At 51.2% G+C, this 21,070-nt stretch overlaps 3 protein-coding genes across 6 annotated transcripts in view; all 3 read right to left on the reverse strand.

The window, feature by feature from the left end:
- Positions 1 to 957: 957 nt before the first annotated feature.
- On the reverse strand, positions 958 to 4,240 carry LOC132329949 (cytochrome P450 26A1). The gene is made up of 7 exons (XM_059851641.1): positions 3,840 to 4,240; positions 3,418 to 3,642; positions 3,039 to 3,326; positions 2,769 to 2,918; positions 2,309 to 2,443; positions 1,945 to 2,097; positions 958 to 1,753 (listed from the first exon to the last, which is right to left on the reverse strand). The coding sequence occupies exons 1-7, from the start codon at positions 4,026 to 4,028 to the stop codon at positions 1,412 to 1,414; spliced, it is 1,482 nt and encodes a 493-aa protein (XP_059707624.1). The 5' UTR covers positions 4,029 to 4,240; the 3' UTR covers positions 958 to 1,411.
- Positions 4,241 to 5,662: 1,422 nt separating this feature from the next.
- LOC132330203 (cytochrome P450 26C1) lies at positions 5,663 to 14,981 on the reverse strand. The gene is made up of 6 exons (XM_059852281.1): positions 14,790 to 14,981; positions 14,490 to 14,714; positions 14,096 to 14,371; positions 12,345 to 12,500; positions 8,384 to 8,890; positions 5,663 to 8,116 (listed from the first exon to the last, which is right to left on the reverse strand). The coding sequence occupies exons 1-6, from the start codon at positions 14,979 to 14,981 to the stop codon at positions 7,754 to 7,756; spliced, it is 1,719 nt and encodes a 572-aa protein (XP_059708264.1). The 3' UTR covers positions 5,663 to 7,753.
- A 724-nt stretch (positions 14,982 to 15,705) lies between these two features.
- The window catches only part of EXOC6 (exocyst complex component 6), an 88,130-nt gene continuing 82,765 nt past the window's right edge, over positions 15,706 to 21,070 (reverse strand). For all 4 annotated transcript variants that reach the window (XM_059851642.1, XM_059851643.1, XM_059851646.1 and 1 more), the window contains 3 exons: positions 17,671 to 17,783; positions 17,318 to 17,329; positions 15,706 to 16,838 (listed from right to left, as the gene is read on the reverse strand). In XM_059851642.1, coding sequence (XP_059707625.1) covers positions 16,706 to 16,838; positions 17,318 to 17,329; positions 17,671 to 17,783 — 258 coding nt within the window. In that variant the 3' untranslated portion in view covers positions 15,706 to 16,705. The remainder of the gene's footprint in view (positions 16,839 to 17,317; positions 17,330 to 17,670; positions 17,784 to 21,070) is intronic.

A 21,070-nucleotide genomic window follows, 5' to 3' on the forward strand; every position in this document is an offset into this window, starting at 1 on the left:
TGCAGCTATTTTGGGCAACTTAGCTTTGTCCTTAATTTTGATCTTGGGAGAACATAATAAAAAAAAGTGACTGTTTTCTAGAAGTAAACAAAAATTTAATTATTCTATATGGTGCTACAAGTGCTCATGACACTGAATAACATTGGTTTACTTTGTAGATGTTTATAGAGCCAGCCTATGTTGTTTGACTTTTGAGGGAAGACTAATAGGTGTAGTAAGCTGGGATGGCCACAAAACCCCTTATGGTTAAGCCAAAATAGGGGTCATGCCTAGGGCATTTTATCTGCCCTGCTTACACACCCCTGGGGAATTGCATCTCAACAGCTGATTCTCTGTTAATCAATTCACATTAGTGCCTGCCTTTTAGTTTTCACTTTGCTGAATTCCAGGAAAGAAGTTCTTAAACCAAATGCATGCTCTATCTCTGACCTAGTCAGAGATGTTGCATTTCAAGGAGAAATAAGCAGATTTTATTTGCTCTACCATCTGATAAGTGACACCTTCCTAAGTAAAGGTTCATAGCCAGCAAGCTCAACAGAGAACAAGATTCAGTGGTGTGTTTACACAGGTCAGCACTAATATGGGAGGAGAGGACATTAATGGATTTTTTTTCCTCAACTAGCTCCAGAGAAGGACTTATGTGACATTATCCTGCTTTCCTTTTCTTTCTTATTCACTGTGGCTCAGCATGATGTGCTTGATAAGGAGACCTGTAGCACTTGCCATCACTCCTTGCAGTTTTCAGCAAGCATGTGGTTTTGTACTGTTCTTGCATTTACAGCTAAAATTTATAACAATTAACTACTCACAAGCAACTACAGGTGAAGGAGGGAAGACTTATAAACACAAAACCAGCAAATGCCTTGTTCACAGAAGCAGATTTGGCTTTACATCCAAACCCTAGAGCCAATCCATTTAGTTACTCTCTAGTATACACACAGATCTTCATACAGAGGATCATCAAAAATAAATTTTATTATCAAACTTAAAATTTACACATTAAACATACAATCTAGACACAAATAATACTGAAAACATTCTCAAACAACAACCATTTCAGGTAATTTGGATGAGTAGCTAGTTACCATTGTTTTGAATGCTTTTCAGATATTTCTTATACATACACCATCCTGAAATGTCTTCAAATGCTTAGCTGGCCAGCATTCAATGATATTTTTAAATAGGGGAAATTTATTTCTATAGAAATAACATTATCTAATTATGAATCAGAGACCCATAATTGTAGTGCTTGGGGGAAAAAATATCATAGCCTCTTGAAATACTTAGAAGACATAAATAACTATTGTACATTTACAAGTTTTAAATATTTAAAGGCCTTTGTTACTATAAAAAGTTACTATGTACATATTAAATGCTATATAGAAATCCATTTGAGGTGAGTGTTGAGCTCTCAGATTTGGCCGCTGAAACCTATGAATTTGGTAGGCAGATTGTCCACAGGGTACACTATGGGGCCCGTTTTCATTGTAGGAGGTCCATTCAGCAGCTGCCAGTCACAGCTCCGAGCCAGCTCCACTGTAAATATTTTTAGAAGGACTTTTGCAAACTCCTTGCCCACGCAGCTCCTCAAGCCCCCACCAAAAGGAATAAAACTGAACCTAGAGGAATCCTCTGGAGATGGAGACATGAAGCGATCTGGGTTAAATTCTTCCTTGTTGGTAAAGAGATCTGCCACATCATGTGTATCACAGATACTGTAGATAACATTCCAGCCTTTAGGGATTTGGTAACCCTATAAAAAAGAACAGAAAGGAGATGCGGAGCACCTTGCTGTGTTAAATAACGTGAAGTGACAGGACAGGACACATCAGTGCACCCCACCTCCCCTCCTGGCTTCCTGCAGGTCACTCTAAGGCAGACAGGCTACATGAGCACAAAATACTTTGCAGCTGCTCTGAGGAGTTGTGCCCAAACCTTGCTTACATTTAGCTCAAGGGTCTTGAGTGCAATCCGAAATCCTCCGGGAACAGGCGGGCTCAGCCTGAGGGTCTCTTTGATGACACAGCCTGTGTACTTCAGCTGCTCCAAGACCTCCATGTCCAGCTGCTTCTCTTGGTTGGAACTGCACAGTAACCCCTAGAAAGGAAAATGACATCCATGAAGCACGCAGCCAGGGCTCCTGGCACTGCTAAGCAGCTGCCCCTCAGCTACAAGCTGTATTTTCCTGCCACCTCTAAAAGTAGGGCACCACCTGGATCAAAGGGAGTCCTGTCTGGGATACCTGTCTTGGAGGTAACCTTCCTCCCACTGCCCCCTGCTGTGAAATGCCTCTGGGGAAGACACAAACCTTGACCTGCAGCTCTTTCCTCACTTTCTGCAGGACTTCATGGTGAAGCCCTAGGAAGGCGATCAGCGACGTGGCAGCACTAGCAGTGGTTTCATGGCCCCCGAACAGCAGCTCTGTGGCAGACTCCTTCAGCTCCTTACACAGAGGACAGAAGAGGCTTAAACCAGGCCTTGAACACAGTATCTCTACCAGGCCCACTCATCCACTGCAATGCTGTACATCATTCCCAAACTGGGACACCCAGGGGTTTGGATGGAGGTGGCTGGTGGAGCTTATGCTCCCTGTGGACATGTCTCCCCATCCAACAGCCTGACTGCAGCCTCTGCACCCTAGTGCTCAACACTAGCTGGTTTATTTCATGGGGAGAGAGAGCATCTCCTGCTCTCCCTTTTGTCTCACAAGGTAAGTGTGATGTTCTTAGAGGGCCTGAGGGAACGAGATTAATCCGGGGGAGCCTTACCTGCATGTTGAGCTGCTCGCCGTTACCCTGGGTGTGTTCCATCAGCAGCTGCAGCGCATCCTTGTAGCCCCCCTCGGGCTCCTTGCGGGCCATCTTGGCACGGATGTTCTCCTCGATCTTGGCATGGATGATGTTGCGTGCCCGCAAGCCCTGACCACCAGGAGGGAGAGCAGTTTGGGTTTTAGACAGTACTGCCATCCTTCCCCCCCGATTCCCCCATGCTCTGGCAGCAAGGGCACCTCTTTCCTCCCGGCCCGCCATGAGCCTTACCCGGTAGAGCCCACTGAACGGCACATCGATGGGCAGGGAGAAGAGGTTGCGGATCATCTCCTCGAAGGCCTCGACCAGCTGCTGCTCGCCATCGGGGCTAGCCTGGCGGGGCTGGAAGCCCAGCAGGATTCTCATGGCAATGCGAAACATGAGGCGCTTCACCTCGGGGTACACGAGCAGGCAGGGCCCGGCGGCGCCCAGCCACCGCGCCAGGCAGGCGCTCACCTCCTCCTGGATGACGGGCACGTAGTGCTGCAGGGCGTCCCGGGAGAAGGCACGCATGATCACCTGCCCGGGGGGACGAGGAGGAACGGGACAGAGGCTCAGCCGCCGCGCCCGAGGCGACCGCGCCCGCTCCCCGCCCGCCGTCGGCCCGTACCTTTTTGCGGTGCTTGTGCTGCCCGTTGTGGAGGTTGGAGAGGCAGCCCGAGCCCAGGATGGTCCGCACCGAGGCGGGCCACTGCACGGAGACGAGTCGGTGCTCGCCCAGCAGGATGTGCCGCACGTTCTCGGCACCCATCACCCGTACCGTGGGCCGCCCAAAGAGGTGAGTCTTGTAGATGAAGCCGTATTTCCTGCGTTTCATCTGCAGGAATTTCCGCCTCTAGACAGGGGTTGAGAAGGGGGAAATGATAAAATAAATTTTAGAAAGCATAAGAGGAAGAGGCAGGTAGAGCAGCTCTTTCCCACCTGGGCACGGGAGCCTGTCAAAGTTGCCGCTCATCTCCCTCCCCTGCAGCCCGAGGAGCTCTGGCTCCAGAGGCGCGCCTCTCCGCTCCCCGCGCCATCGCCTGGCCTTACCTGCAGCACCAGCTGCAGCGTCTCCCCGAAGAAGGGGAGCCCCATGGTGCCCGGGGGCAGCGGGAGCGGGCAGCTGGGGTCGCGGCTGCTCACGCAGTACAGGTCCCAGAGCTTGACGGCAGCCAGAAAGAGTAGCAGGGGTAGCAGAAAGGTGCACAGGGCGCTGGCGACTAGGGCGGAGAAGCCCATGACTGGGGAGCGACTCCCGCCCAGCCCCCCGGGAGCTCTGAGTGCGCAGGCTGGGCTCGCCGCGGGCCGCCTTTTATACCCTTCCCAGGTTGCTGCCCACCCCTACCTTGGTCCGATAAATTAGTTCACCCAAAGTTCATCTTTAATTGCGGATTGCGGCCTGGCTCCTCCCCTCGAAATCTTTAACTATTTGCTTTGCGTAGTGCATCTTACCCGCCAGAGACCGCTGCCGGGGAAGGAAAGGTGCTGTCGAGGGCGGCGGCAGCGGGGCCGGGCTCGCTGACCCCGCACCGCACTCGGCGAGTGGGCTGCGGGACGCCGGCGACAGCTGACAGCCGGTGGTCGGCCACCACCGCCTCCTCGACCTCGGATGTATTGCCGATGCTCGTTAGAGACCAGCGGTTGCACCCAGAAATTCCCGCGCCGGCACCCGGCGGCCCGGCTGTCTGTAGTCACCTACCCCGCGGCGCTACTGCCCGGCGCCGATGCGCTCTGCGGAGCTCCTTCGTCCGCCCGCCACCGTCGTCGGCTGGGAACGGCGATGTAGCGGCCGGGCGCGGGAGACACCGGGCCGGCACCGTGGAGCGGCCGGAACGGACGGTCCCCCGTTTCTGGGGCAGCCCGGAGACCCCCTGAGCAGAGCCGCAGCTGTGCCGAGGCATAGGCGCAGGAGCCTCCGCTGTCCCCTGGTTCACCTCGAAAGGCATGGCTTGTATTTCTGCCGGCCGCGGAGGAAGGAGCCGCCGGCAGCAGTCCGTCTCAGCCTCTCGATGCAGGTTCAAGCGCGGGTCACCGAGGGAAAAGAAGGTGAGCGCGGAAAGGAAACACCAAACTCGCCGTTCCCAGCTCCTCTCCCCGGGATCCACTGCCCACCCTTGCCTGAGGCTCTCCGGCATCCCGTCGGGGCTGCCGCGACCGGGAAGAGGCGCTCGGCACGGCCGGGCACCCCGCCTGCAGCCGCGGCGCAGAGGGGCGGGCGGGCACCGGCGCTGCTCTCGGACGGGAGCGGCGGCTCCGGGCGGCGGGAGCGGGGCAGCGGGAGGGCGGCGCTGGCTGGGGCTGCTGCTGGTGCTGCGCAGGAACCGCTGGGGAAGGGGTGCCCGGCGCGGACCGCGGTTGCGGGGCGTGGAGCTCTCCGCTGACCACGGCTGCTGCCAATAAACTTTTTTTTTTTTCTTTACTGTTTTTATCTTTTCCCTCCCTGTTACTTTTGCTTTCTTGTTCCCGGACAAGCTCAATAAACGCTTCAAGTTTTGTGTGTGTGTCTGTGTAGGGGAGAGGGAGATGTCGCTTTTAATTATTATTTTTCTAACAATCAACGCATCACGCGAGACCCGCCCTCCTCTTACGATGCCTTGTTGGAGCGGGGCTGCCCGCCTCCGCAGCCGCTTGCCCAGGAGGAAACCCCCCGGAGGGTACTCCCCCGGCCCCGGGGCCGGTAGCCCCTCGGGGTTCGCCGCGGGCCCGGCCGGCGCTGGCCGGGTGCGGCGGCCGCGCCCTGACCCGGCGCTCTCCCCTTGCCGGGCGCTGACCTGCTTGTGACCTACAACACGGACCGTGACATCTGCGTGAACCCGGCCGGCAACCGCGCCAAGTTCACTGTCTATCAAAATAACGAGATACGGTGGCCTGAGCACCGATAATTGCCACAGGAAGGCTTTATTATCTTCCCAGCTGTGTATTCCCCAGCCATCGGCTTGAAAAGAATCAAATGGTAAAGAGTGAAAGGGATAATTAAAAACATCTTGGAAGGGGGTCAAGAAATTAACAGCCTAATATGCCCAAACTTTGATTACAAGTAACAATTATTACACTTCATTTGTAAATGCTTGTGTTTATCTGCAAACAAAAACAGTTTATCAGTTCCTTTTTGTTTCTTTTCTTTTTTCTTTTTTTTTTTTTTTAACTAGATTCATGTTGCATTTTTCAGCGGGCTTGTTGGAGCTCAGGGTAATTTTTAAGTGCGCTGCTGGAGGAGCCTTGACCTTCCTGCACAGGATGCTGCAGGCTCAGCCCTGCCCAAGTCCTGCCCGCGGTGAGACCCTGAATCGCCTCCGGTCTCAGCCAGCCAATAGCGCCTGCTAATTAAAGTTAGTCATTGCCATTTGCAGCCACCATCCACTGATTTCACCTCTGATAGGCAAAAAGATTCACCTTTCAGGACAAGGTCAGGAGGGCCAGAGGCTCTGGTTCACTACAGGGTCGACTAGCCAATAGCACTTAACTCAGCCCTGCAGTTCAACCTCTTCCAGATTTGATCTGTCACATTTGGGAGCCAGGTTTCTGCCCGAGGTAGCGTGGTGGTCGCTGCACAGCCCTCCAACAGTTAATGCCAGCACACGGCCAGGCAAGGGGGATTGGCCAGGGCAAGGCCATCTCTAGCACCGAAGCAGGCTGATGATAGTTTCAGGAAGCTGGAGAGCTCCCCAGAGCCTTTCCAAAGGGACACAGTCTTTGTGCCATGTTTTGGCCCTCACAGGTCAAGATGATTCTTTACAGAGAGCACATGGACACCACCAGGCATGGGATGCTCTGGAGGGATAAGGAAGATTATTTTCCCACTGCATTCACACAGAATGCATGACAGTGGGGAGTAGAAGTGAAGCTGAAAGAAACGTAGAAACACGTCGTTGTGGATCAAGGACCTGGGCCCAGCTCTGTTCTCAGTACACAAATAGGACTCACTTCATCTTATTTTACATGGGAAAGAAATACCCTGTAGGAGTACTCAAAAGCCATCTAAACGGGTGCCCTCAGCACCCACGTTTAGCCTCGGGTACCACCCCCTGGATAGACACATGGAACTGCTGTCCTGACACTTTCCCTGGCAGAGCTGGGCTGACAGAGGTGACAGTCAGTCTGGCCAGCCAGCCAGCTACCACAGGGCCTGTGTCACCTTGCAAATGTTCCCTCTGCAATGTGAACAGCATCATCAGGAACAAGGGACTTTCTACCACAAATAAGACATATTCAGAAATGTCTGTTTACTAAACATTTGTTCCCCAAAACCCCCTCCCCTGCTTCAGTCCAATCCCATCTGCAGGCTGTGGCTGGGGAGAATATCCTGGTGGGACCTCAGAGATGGCTTCATGGCAGACCCCAAGCAGCAGCACAGTGCAAAAGCACAACATACACAGCTACTACTAGTGGGTGAATGAGACATCTTCTTTGTGCCAGCTCTAATAGGAAGTGCATGAATGAGATTAAATATTTACAATAAAAACCACTTTACACCCTATTATTCTACCTAGAGTCGATGCTGGGGATTGGGCAACTCTGGCTTGTGTTTTCCTGCAGAGCCCCCACCCTCTTTTTTCATCTAAAAAGCTACAGTGTGCAGGATGTTTGTCCTGCCTCTCCTATAACACACCTACAGGAGATAACCCTGGGAGTCTTAGCTGTGGGTCTGGGAGTTTTGTTCCCCATCCCTGGTGGCTGGGGGCCTGGATGGGGCGGGGGCTGACTGAGCCCCCATGGCATATATGCACCCTGCCAGCAGCTTCAGCAGGTTTTGTCCCAGTGCTCAGGGGTGGGACTCTGCAGGACACTCTGCTGCAGCACCCTGCACACCTTACCAGCCCGTTTACCAAGGAAATAGACCTTCCAGGTTTTGTTCAGCAGTTACCCAGTAGCATTCCCAGCCTGGGGCATCAGAGACCTGCTCCTGGCAGCCGTGGACAGGCATTGGCCCCAGGGCTGAGGGGAGCAGTGCACCCCTCACTGGCTCAGGCCTTGTGGCCTTGGCTGGGCTGCAAGGGGTGGAAGTAGAGCTGCAGCCCATCATCGACAGGGTGCACAATGGGCACGGTCTGCATGCTGGGGTAGCCAGGGGTGGCCAGCTCCCAGCGAGCCGTGCTGACCAGCTCGATGGCCAGCAGCTTGAGGATGGCCTGGGCCAGCTCCTTCCCGATGCAGCTGCGTGCCCCTCCACCGAAGGGGATGTAGTGGAACCGGCCAGCAGCCTCCGGCCGGCCGGCACCGAAGCGCTCTGGGTCAAAGCTGCTGGGGGGGCTCTGGTAGACAGCAGCTGTCTCATGGGTGTCACGGATGCTGTACATGACGCTCCAGCCTTTGGGGATCTGGTAGCCCTGGGGAAGGGAGAGAAGAGGGAGGAGAGGACAGTTACATACCTGTGCTACTGGAGGGTGAGCAGAGGGTGCCTGCAGACAGCCCCACTGTACTGCCCACCTGCTCTATAGTTTTTCTCCCCAGCCCAACTGAGACTCACAGAGGTTGCTGGGTGACACTTCCCCTTGAGCTACACTGCCAAGCACCACCACTGTGCGGGACACAGGGTGCTTGCTCACAACGGCAGGCAGTAGCTCTTTAGCAGCCTGCTGGAGTGTGACACTTACATCGAGCTCAAAAGTCTGCAGTGCCGTCCTGTAGCCTCCGGAGACTGGGGGCAGCACTCGCAGCACCTCCTTAATCACACAGTCCAGGTAGCGCAGGCGGCTCAGCTTCTCCAGGCTGATGTCTGCAGTGCAGCGACAGCTTTGCTCCAGCGGTGCCAGGAGCTGGGGGCCAGGCCAGGGGGTGCCCCGGGGGACAGTGGGCTCCAGCAGGGCACTGGGCTGGAGGGAATCTTCCTCCACTGGGGCTGGGGGCTGGCTCTGGTCCTTGTGAATGTCGTTGGCCATGGGGTGAGAAAGTGATTTCTCTCTGTCCCTGCTCTGGATGGTCAGGGTGTCCAGGCAGGGTCCTGCAGGGCAGCACTCACTCTGCTGGTAGAACTCATGGGACATCAGCTCCTGCCTTATTTTTTCAATCACTGAGGGGTGTTTCAATAGCAGGAGGATCAGAGAGGTGCTAGCGCTAGCCGTGGTGAAAAAAGCAGCAAATATGAGCTCAATTGCTGATTCCTGGGAGAGGAATGAAAATTACAAGTTTGAATAACATTTCAAAGTGATTGTGTCTCAGACTGTTCTCATCTTTTGCAGGTTTTGCCCCTGTGCAGGGGGCCTTGGCCCCCACTCTGCTCTCCCCAAACCTACACCCATCCTGAGTTAGCAGGGACCAAAGCATTTCTATATGAACTGGACATCCACTTGCCAAGTGACTGCTGCAGAACCACAGCTGGAATGAGTACACATTACCTCCAATCCAACTCTTCTGAGCTTTCCTCACAAGATTTACCAATGTTAAGGCAGCACTTTAGCATGCATTATAGCACACTGAGTGAAGCCCATTGCAAGTATTATGCTTCTTATCATCATCTGCCAATTCCCCTCTGCACCCAGCTTTTACTTTTCTGTCCAGGCAGTGGTTATGGGCAGTGGTTTATGCACAATTCTAGATGTGCTGGCAGTTAAAATGGGTTGCATTTGATCCATCTCCACTTGAGACTGATCTTACTTGGGAGGGGACTCAAGGCAAGAGTCAAAAGCATAAAGGCCTCTGCTAGAGCAGGTCAGCCTGAGAAGCTCTGTGGCCAGCAGGGAGCACAGACCAGGCAAAGGACTTGCTTGCTTTTCAAGCTGTACAGTCTGAAGCACAGCAGAGTTCCCAACAGCGCCACAGCAGATGTATCCGTAACAAGGTAGGAAGTTAATCAGCTCAGATATGTGGACCACAGCACAGCCAAACCTGTAATGTGTGCCTTGTCCAAGGTCAGAGGTCCCCTCGCAGCCTCCCAGCCTTTGTGGGACTGTCTGCAGGGTCTGTATGGAAAGCACACGCCAGGTTGGTGCCGGCTGTTTGCAGCACCCTCTGACCAACTTTTCCAAATGGTTTCCCAAAAGTTAAGGGTTGCCCATAGCACGACACATCTCTGACAGCAAACATAATGCTCAAACCTACAGCACCATCTGAAGTGCCAGTGGCTCCACAGCACAGGGCTGGGAGTGCTGAGGCCAGAGGCCAGAGACAAAAGTCAAGGAGAAGCCAAAGGAAGGAGTACCAGGAACTGCCCCCATAGAAAGCCTGGGATCCAACTGGTATTACTGAGTACTAATTGCTCCAGCCCAGGGGCAAAGAAGAGCAAAATCCCACAGGGACACAGAGCAGTTTCCTTTCACATGACTGTGTCTGGACTTTAAATTGTTCTGACACAAACGGCTCTAGAGAGGTGAAGCCACAAACATAGAGAAGAACACTTGAAGACTGAAGGTACTTAGATTCAAATCTGAAAAAGTTAAGGATAATGTAACAAAGATGACTCTTTGCTACCATCCCTAGTGCCATATATTGGCTGGTCTAGATGCTTTTGCCAAAGTGCAGCTCTCAAGGGCATCTTTCAGCTGAAATAAAACCCCTGGAACAACAGATCCCTGTCAGCCCCTATCACACCTCCTGCAGGCATTAACAGGAATTTTTACATTCACAAGGTAACAGAAACAGATGAAAAGAAACCTCTCAGTTCCACCGCATGCAATTAAACCCCAAGACATTTCAATAGCATGCAAGGAATTTAGGGCAAGCTCTGAGGTTTGAAATAACAGCCCTTATGCTCTTTGCATCAACCTCTGACAGTGCTGCTGCAGAACTTGTGTCACAGCTGCTGTCACAACTTTCCCTCCCTGCCTCTGCAAGGCCAACAGAACCAGTGACTGGAAGGGAGGATATTCCCAATCTTCTTCACCAGTACTGTGCCCGTCCTGGGAGGCAGAATGGGCAGCATTACACCCAGCCAGTGACAGCATTAATATACTATATATATTTTTATATTTTTTAATCTTCCCAAGGTTTAAAATATTTTAAAACAGTATTGTTGGCAAAGCAACGTCTTTTTAATGACCTTTACATTTCAAGGGCCCTGGTGAGTTCATGGCAGCAGTACAAATCACAGTGTATTTAGGAAAATTTCTGGGAAAACTGTCTTTCCAGATCATTTGAACAAAAAGCAGATTAGTGACTAGTTTGTGCCAGTGTCTGGAGTGTCTCTCAAAGACAGATATATCCACAACTCTGAGACAGCTTTGGACTTTTTATCCAGTTACACCATTTCATTAAATGAGACCTCTACTACTATTTTATTAGGATGGAGAATATTGCCATAATTGCAAGCATAGGCATTTCAAAGTAATTTTGTTAAATATAGAAATTTTCTAACCATGAAGGTACATAACATATGACTATGTTATAATTTGAATAAGCTGGCCCAAGGTTGCTGCCATGTCACTCAATCTATGTGACATTTAATATCTCCTTATTCCATTTGTGGTCAGAGTCAGGGATATGATGAGAGATTGTGAAACTATTCTTGCATAATATTAATGTGAATACTAACACAGATTGATTAATCTTAATCACATTTTGAATCTGTCAATTATTTTTTTAAATCACATTACAATAAAACATTGCTAGATTGAATAATGTAATAAATAATTATAATAAAATTTATTTAGTAATATATACTGGTTCTAATTATATCTAATAGTTGCTCAAAGTTTTAAAAATATTTTAGGTTTAGAGATTGTATTTTTACAAAATATTTATAAAACATTAGTCTTTGGATAGTTATCCTGAAATACTAAAATAAACAGTAAAACTACATTTAAACTATATTCAAATACTTTAAAACCATACCCAGCTGCTGTACTCATGCAAAACTGCTAAAAAACTTGTTATATAAGTACAATGCCATCTATCATTTACTGATACCAAGTGGAACTATGAGTGATGCACTACTATTGACAATTTTTTTCCCCCCAAGATCTTTGGCAAAATACTCATCCCATTCACTTGGTGGTTTTGGCTCAGTAAGTACTACTGGGTTCAGACCTATGTCACAGCCACACATCACATTCCATCATAGCAATCCACAGGCTACATGATCTGATGAATGAGGAGGTGATAGGGAATGACCTGGAATCCAGCACTGCATCCCTAGACCTATTCTGGTTAATCATCTCAGAAATTTCTGGGCTCACAGCCCTGAGGAGTCCAGTGATGTGATCTACACTCTGCCCTAAGCTGGGTGCTGGGCTGTGTTTGAGAAGCACACAAGTAGCTCTGAATATTTCCAAGAGTCCTGGAGGTTACTGAGTGCACAGACGTGCCAAGCCTTAACACAGCCACATAACCCTACCAGCATCCTACATCACGCTAAAGGCTTGTGGCCATGAAGAGGAAAGGTAGAAGGGGCATTAATTCCCTTTTAAAAGGGTCCCTTCTATGGCAAAGAGACACAAAACTACAAAAGCATGAGTGTGCTGAGTGCAGGAGCTGGTGTCCTCACCGCTGGTAGGAGGGGGCAGGAGCCAGCAGCTGGGGGTGGTCTGCAGCTCCCCACAAGCCTCCTCCAGGCCCTCAGCCCACATATCTCAAACAGCCACTGAGTCAGGAGTGGCACTGCAAGGCAGAGGCTCTCCTTACCTTTAGCTCCTGCATGGTGAATTCTCTGCCATGCTCCTTGGCACTGTTCATTAGGAAATCCAGTGCATCGCTGTGGTCTTCTGGGTGGTTTCTCTGCAGTTTTTCCTGTATAGCCTTCTCCATAAACTTATGTAGCATGTTCCGTGCTTTGATTCCCTGTGAGAGGCACACACAGTTCAGGAGAACCTTAGGAACTGCCCCCCTCTCTAGAGAGACCATGGGAACCCAAGTGTAGCAATCCTTAATCCCAGGACCTGTAACAGCAAGAACTGTTTAATCTGCTGCCCAGCCCAAGAGCCTTGCAAGAGGCAGCAGTCTGGGGGGAAATGCTGCACCTTCTGTTGCCTTGCTGTTGTGAATCAAATGCAACAAGCCCAAGAAACTCTCTGGGAGGAAAAGACAACAGTAAACCCATGCTACCAAGTTCACAGGCATCTGCACTGAGCAAATCTACAGTTTTGTCAGGTCCAAAAGAAGCTTATTCCAAGGGACAAGAAAAGGTAACAAGAAAACTGAGTCCAGACAGCAAGGCACAAATGGTTTTACCAGGGAATAATGGATAAAGACACATAAATTACAGTCAGCTCATCTTCCGGTGTGTTACACTCCAGTGCAGCAAAACATTCCTGGAAGATCCCAGCAAGTCAAGTGATCAGCAATGCCTTTGCAAAGTGGGATGATTGAGACACACTGTACGACTCTATGAAAATGTCTCCTGCAAAAGCCATAAGGACCAGAAATTTGAAATTAAAAATGGCCCTGGCCAGATATTGGGAAGAAGATACAAAGGCTTAGGTTTGAGGTGGGAAGGATTGGACAAAGTAAACACGGCAGGGAACGAGGAGAAGGACAAGGAGACCTAAAGACAAGTTGAAGATGTTGGTCTGGGGCCAGACAGGCTTTGGCTGACCTGAAAGAGGGCAGGGGGATGAAAGCTCATACTGGTGACAACCTGCGAAGGGAAACTGCACAGGGAAAACAAGAACTTTGATGAAGAGTAGCAGGGAGGCTGGGAGAGAACTGAGACTGTTTGGGTAAGGTGATCCAACAGGGCAGACCTCACAGAAGAAATAAGGGATGAGGGAAGACCTGGCTAAAGTGGACAGGAGACTTCAGCTGTGGTAAGGATGGAGAACCCAAGGAGGGAGGAATGTGAGAGGAAGAACGGTAGGACCTATACCTAGAGCAGGAGTGTGGAGAGGCAGGCAAAGAGGGGCAGAGCAGCAGGGAAGAAACTGTAGGTTGAAAGAGGCAGAGGAGACTGTCCCTCTCCCTGGGCTGTCTCTGGGCTGCTGGACTTCAAGGGACTGAGGATCATAAGACGGTCATAAATTCTCAGCCTGCTTGAGTTTCAGAGGAGGTGCTAAGCTGAGGTGTGCTGTGCCCAGCTGTCTTTGTGCTAATGGCCACAGACACCTCTGCCACGGGCTGACATGATTTCAGATGGGATAGGGTCAGACCTGATGGACTCACCAGAGGCAGCATATGGGATGAGGGAGAAGAGGAGCTCTATGGTGTACAATGAGCTGGAGCCAGTGCCCAGAGGTGTTGGAAGCCAGCAGGTGAGAAGTGCAGAGAAAAGGGGAAATGGCTAGGGTAGGTAAGACACCAAGCCCTCAGACCTAGAATGGGGCGTTGCAGATGTCCTGGCCCATCAGAAATGTCCCTTGGTGGACCTAGGGACAGAGGGTCTGTGCCGCCAGGGCCCAGGCCCTGCCCCCGGGCAGAGGGAGCAGTGCAGGCGGCAGTACCTTGCGCAGCCCACTGAAGGGTATGTTGAGGGGCAGGGAGAAGAGGTTCTCCACCAGCTGTTCAAAAGTTTTGGCCAGATCCTTGAACTGCTTTTCCTCCAGGCGGAGCCCCAGCAGAATCCGAGCTGCAATGCGGAAAGTTAAGGTTTTAGCGGAGGAATAAACTGCGATAGAGCCTGGCTCCATGCACCAGCCCCGCAGCTCCCAGCTCACAACCTTCTGGATCCGCGGCAGGTAGCTCTCCAGGGCGGCACGGCTGAAGGCTCTGGCCAGGATCTAGGAGAAGGGGGAAGAGAGGCAGGTAGTTAAAGCAGGGGGAGCACGCATGCCACCGAGGCCCAGGCCTGGGCGATGCCTGGGCCGTGTGCCCTGTCGGGGTGGCAGTGAGGCTTACCTTGCGGCGCTGGCGGTGCAGGTCACCAGTGGAGCTGAGCAGAGTATGGGAGCCCAGGATGATCTGGGTGCTTTGGGGCCACTGTGTGCTGACTAGCGTATGCTCACCCAGCAGGATCTTGCGGATGTTCTCAGCGCCTGTCACCCGCACCACAGGCCGGCCCAGTAGGTGGGTCTTGAAGACATTTCCGTACCGCTCCCGCCGAGAGCTGTGGAAGCGGGAGCCCTGGGGACGAGCTGCGGGTCAGCCCGAGGCTCCCGCCAGCCCCTTCCCACCCCGCCCCGTCCCCCGGCGCCTTACCTGGAGCAGCCAGTGCAGAGTCTCCCCGAAGAAGGGCCAACCCATAGAGCCCTTGGGCAGGGGCAGGGCGCTAGCGCGGTCCCGGCTGAGGCTCCAGCGCAGCGCCCACAGGTGCCGGCACAGGGTGATCAGCAGAACCAGGGCCAGCAGCACCAGCGCCGCCGCCTCGGTCCAGGAGGGCCCGGCCGGCATCCTCCTCCGGCGGCGGAGACGGGGCGGGAGGCGCGGCTGTCAGGCACGGGTGACCGGCGCCCCGCGACTCGGCTACGGGCGCTGCGCGACGGGCCCTGCCGGCTGCTGCCCGGCTGCTGCCCGCCCGGCCCCGCTCGCCTCCTGCTGCCGGTTCGCCCCTCGGCCACATTTATATAGATATTGGCCACTTACGCCCGATCCACCTTCGGAGATGACGTATCCGCTGCATATTTAAGCAGCGCGGCCAAGTGCGGTGATTGGCGCGGGAGGGCCGGGGACAGCGGCCGAGGGGCTCGGGGCGGCGGGGCAGCCCCCGGGGCTGGGGGCCCGGCACCCCCTCCCGCCCCCGCCCAGCCCCTCGGGGCGCCCCTAGCCGGAGGCGGGACGGCCGCTCCTGGCAGCGGGGTACCCTCTCCGCCCCGCCGGCAGCTCCCGGCGCCCCCTCGGGCCAGCCTGCCCAGGCAGCGAGTCCCATCCCGGGCTCCCCCGACCAAGGCAGCGCCCCTGCCCTGCTCCGCAGGCCCCACCGCCCCCGGCTTCCCGGCCTGCAGCGGCAGTCGGGGCGGTCCTGCAGTGCTCCCGGCCCGCACCCCGCCGTCGGGGCCGCGCGGATCCCCGGCCGCCTTCCCCGGGGGAAAATCACCAATGAGTCGGGACCTGGACAGGTCCCGCGAAACCAGCTCCGACGTGTGTTCCCGTGTGTGAAATTAAACAGGAATACGGGTGAGGTTTATATTACTGTATTTAGACCGTCAATAACTTAAAAATACAGCGAAAATGTACATTATTTTTACACGTTCCATTTGGTTTGTATTTGTTAGACATTCTCTTAAGTGTCTAAAATAGCCAAGAGGGGACAGTGCAAAGAGACCGGTAGTGGGACAAAATGCCAATCGCTGGGATGGGGCTGGCAGGAGAAAGCGCAAACTAACAAACAGATGCGGCACGAAAACAACGGCGGCAAGCCTATTCCTTACTGCAACCTGGGATAAAGAACCCGAGATCTTACAAAAGTACAGTTAGAAATAGTAACCCTGAGGAACAAAACCAAAACGAAACAACATGTCACATTATAAAGAAATCAAATGGTTATTTACATTCACAACCTCAAGATTAAACCCTTTTGGAAAACAAAGCCTCTAAGTCCTAATGCTAAATAGATATCAAGTCTAGTTCTCGGGTAGTTTTCAAAGGTACTAAAAATCAGAAGACCTTTTCATACCTCCAGACTACAAAACCTGGTATACAAAATTATGTCCAATCACTTTAGGGCTAATATACATTTAATGCAAGTAAACAATAAGCGACATCTGAAACACAAGTATCTCTAGCTTAAAAACTTTAAATTAGGATTCAACCAGAAAACAGCAACTAAAGGATCATTTCTCAAATGATTTCTACTCGGAGCAAAATTTTGGACACCATATCTGCAGATATTTAAATAACATATTTACAGTTCAGCAGTTCCATGTACAATACAATTGCGCTGGTTTTTATTGTACAACCTCATTTTTCATCATTTGCTTACAATATACAAAATAGTATTCGACCCATTAAAAATACGTACAAAGAATTGTTTGTTGAAGACTACATGTGCAATCTACTACCGTATTTTTCCTTTTCTCGGTCAAACCAAAGTCCTAACTGGTATCACCATTTGCTTAGTAGAAATAGTGGATAAGAAACACCTCTTGGTGTGATGAGATACTGTCGATTTAAGAGGCCTATGTGTGCTGGGACATACCATTCACTAAACTCCTAAGTTGCTTTACTACAGTCTCTATTAGCTTCTGCTTGTCACGGTCATTCTTCCTGAACTGAGCAAAAATGTTGTTCTTTTTGCTGGAGTCTTTCATTCTAGAGAAATAAAAAAGCAAATGACAAACACATCAGAAACGTAAACTGAAAAGGAAAAATCCGGCTATTTAGATCGGTTTACTACTGTTCTTCTTTTGATCTTTCTGCTAATAAGAACTGAAAGATTACAAAACCTGTTCACTATGTGTTCTTAAATTAAACTTCTGCAATGCAGAAGTGCAGAATGTGTTCGTTTCAACAAATACAACCTCACAAATAACCTGTAAGTATTAAGCAGATACCCCTTCAGCAGGACCCTGATCCTACCAATTTCCTTAGGAGAGAAGCAAGTCAGAAAACCCGTTAGTATCATCTGCTTCCATGGTAAATTCAGATTCAGCGAATGGCTGAATTTCGTTCACTGTCAATAATGGGCATCTATATTGCTGATTTCCCGTACCAACGGATATAAAAACGAAATTCGGGAAATTAAGTAAGTTACAGAAGCAATATTTTGTAACAATATAGGCGATACATACCCTCTGTGAACTCTGCAAAAGACATTTTCATCGCGGGCAGGAGAGGAGAGAAAACACTGTTAGAAAGCATATTTAAACCACAACGTGTTTGGTTTGATGCGTTTTTTACAAGCAGGTTGGTACCGGGCTGCCGGTAACGTGCCCTGCTCACCCTGCCCTCCCCTGCCCGCCCGCCAGGCCGGCCGAAACGCTCGCACCGGCTTCACCACGGCCAAAGCTCAGCGTCTCCCTTCCCCAGAGCGGCAATTCGGGCAGCCGCTGGCTGCTCCCGCGGCCCGGCCCCGCCGCTCCCGGCAGGGCGGCTCCGGCGCCGCTTCGCATCCCCGCGCCGGCAGCTCCGGCCCCCGACTTACTTCTCCAGGAGCGTGAGGGCCGTGCTGGGGTTGACCCGCAGGTACTTGGAGGTGGCCTGCCCGTAGTCAGCCAGGTAGGTGGACCAGTCCCACACCATGAAGAGGTCCAGGAGCTGCGGGGGGAGAGGCGGATGAGGGAGTGCGGGGAGGCTCTGCGGAGAGAGGCCGGGCGCAGCCCCACGCCGAGCACAGCCACCACCCCCTCCTTCACCTGCCCATTTCTTTCTTTAACGTCTCTCACCTCCCTCAATGTGCAGGGAGGCGGCTATGCAGGTTTGGCCCCAGGAGGGGATGCTGATGGCTTCACGCTTTAATATTTAGGAACTTGCTTTACCGTGGGGAGCAAGATAGGGATGCTAGTGTCTGCTGCTTCTCACACTAATTTAAACGAGGTTCAGGTAGTCTAATTAAAGTGAATTAAACACCTCCTGGCTGCAGTTTCCATTATGACTGATCCCTGAAACTCAGAGCCAAGCCCTAGGCACACTTCTGGCCCAAACAAACCCAAACACTTCAGTGGAGGAACAAAAAGTCCCCAACCACAGTACTACGCTTGGCTGCAGTTTCAAATCAGGTCTTGGACTCATGATCTGAGAGCTGCTGTTCAACAATAAACCAGCCTGCTTTTACAATCAGATGCGATGCCGAACCTCCAGCAGGCAGCACCCTCATGGCCCTCAAAGCCTAATTCCCGCTCCAGCATCACGGGGTGCAGGCCAGGCACCGCTGGGCACCCTGCCCAGGCTGCCAGGGCCAGGGCACAGGCAGCCCTGCTCGGGGATGCCTTTCCCACGGCTACCTGCAGGCCAGTGGGCCCCACTGCCACTGACGTCAATGGCGGGGCGCCCCAGCTTCCCCCTGCGTCTGGTGCCTGGCCTTGTCCTGCTGCTGAGGGCTAACAAGGGCTTGTTCTCAGGCTGTCCCGTGTTAGCCAAACCTACTGTTAAAAAAAGCCTTGGGAACCATTAACAACACTTTGCCCCAGCGTGCAGTGCCCAAGGCTGCTCTGCTGAGCTGGGTCCTCAGTGTAATCTAGAGCCCTGCTTGCCTGGAGACCTGCTGAATCAGTAATGCTGGAAAGGTGGGCTGGAACAGGATTTTGTGCAACAAAACCTCTTGAAAAAATGTAACAGACTACTGCAAGTCACATCATTTTGCTATTTCAGGGAATAACTGTTAACTTCAAACATTTGCTTCTGCTTTGCCCAACCAGAACTGTTAGAGCTGTGACACAACAGTGACAGCCCCCTGCTCCCACAGGCAGAGGTGCAGCAGGTGCCTGCTCCTCTGACTTCTCAGGCTACACTAAGAGGAGGGCTGTACCCCCAAGAACCTTACCTTGCCTTACTCAAACTTCTCAACCTGATAAACTGTCAGAGGAGTCCAGTAATGCTCATGCCCAAAATCGTAACACCAATTCATTTACAGAATAAAAGCATACATCCAGTCTTTCCAGATTCAAATTTCAATGCCTCTCTTTTGCAAATTTTTCCACTTCCAAACCACTTTCTTATGTTACTTTCAAATATAGTGTCTAATTTAAATACATAATTTTCTTATTAGTTAATTCTTCCTTATTTGTAGTGTAATCTTTTAGGACTAGGTAGCAACATTTCCTGGCATTATAATGGACCTCTCACACACCTACTAACATTTTACATTTAACTACTTCATAGGGGTGAAAGGATCTAAAACCCAAGGAGGCAATTTCATTCTCTGCTGACTAGATATCCATTATAAGCACCAAGGTCAAATTCAAACAGTTCTGTCCCACAAAGCCCTTTCTCAAGATGGATACCACCAATTTTACTGAGTTGCCGAGAACACGCCTTCAGTCACCATGCAAACAGACTTGGGAAGGCTTGATAACTCAGTTGTGAAACTCACAGCCTCAGTTGCTATTGCACGCTACTCATCACTTGTTATTACCTGTGTTACACAGGTCACAGAGTATTTTAAAGCACAACCAAAAGAGTGGAAAGATGGGACAGATGCAGATGCACAAGACAAGATGTGAGAATAAAGCTGACAGGAACCCAAACTATATAATCTGGTGCTTAATAACTTACTGCTACTTACAGTGCTACTTGTCATGGACTTCACATGGGACATGGTCCTTAAGGATAGACCAATGTTCCTGCAGTTGTATTCAGTGAGTAAGAAGTGAAAGATTTCCATTTCTTATCCCTATTGTACCATTGAAATCGAGGATTCTGGGTAAATCGTAAACAACCCTGAAGGCTCATATGGGTGAAAAGTACCTAGAGTATTCTGCTAGCAATGTGCAGCCCAAAGCCACTGATGACTGACACAATTACAGTACTGAGAAGTTCAAAGAAACTTCCCTGACAATACTGCATGAGTGAGTTTCATATGATGCTTTCAATAGTCGACTCAACTGGTTGTGCCATGGCTCTGGGAAATCTCAGTGATAGTGATGACTGGAAGATTACACCTCATTTGTCACCTTGCCAAACACAGGTAAGCAAGCAGGGCTCTAAACAGACCATGAAGCATGCTGCTTTTCAACACAAGGTAAAAAAACGTCACACAGAACATGAAGCACATTCTGTGCACTCCAAGACAGTCTTGGCCCTAAAGAATGAACACCTAAAGAGACACTATTGACTAGGGTGATGTAGCCAGAGCTTCTTCCCTGCTCCATGCATGGTCAAAGAGCTGCACGCACCCAACCTCATGCTAATAAATCTCTTAAGTTCAAGCAGCTGTCATGACACGTGGCAGGTAGCTCAAAGGCCCAGACATGCAATCAAATGACACATGCCACTCAGTCACAGCCCCCTTCCCTCCTTCTGTGCATCTGTTCAGGGGCTGCAATGTGACAATCATGTCCTGGATCTGGATTAAATGTGGCAGACACTGCTGGAGACCAGACTGCTGCTGTGCACAATTATGCACTGTGCATTTTGTCCCACTCACAGCTGCAGTTCAGCACCGTGGCATACTGCTGTATGCAGTGGGCTTGGACAGCAAACACTGCATGCTGTGGGGTGGGGAAGAGCTGCCTGGTGTGCAGCTCTTGGGATCTGTGTCCTGGCCATTCCTATCACCTGGCATCTGCCCTGGCACCCAGGCTCAGTGGATGCACAGCCCAATGCAGGCGCTCTCTGAGGGGAGCAGGTTGATGAGCAGCCAGTGGCAAAGATTCACCTTCACTCCAGCAACAATGCAGAGGTGTTAACTCACCAATCTGTTTTAAATTTTGCTGCTCTGCTCCTTTCTGATTTACGCCATCTTTTGCTACACCAATGTGTGTCCTATTTAAATTAATCATGTAAATTCCTCTCCCTGATATAGAAAAAGTGGGAATGTCTTGGCCACAGACATATGAAGCGCAGGACAGTTTGCTGGTTCTGTGACAGTAGTTCTTACTGTAGCA

This window comes from Haemorhous mexicanus, chromosome 7 (genome assembly GCF_027477595.1).
Source record: "Haemorhous mexicanus isolate bHaeMex1 chromosome 7, bHaeMex1.pri, whole genome shotgun sequence".
Classification (NCBI taxonomy): domain Eukaryota; kingdom Metazoa; phylum Chordata; class Aves; order Passeriformes; family Fringillidae; genus Haemorhous; species Haemorhous mexicanus.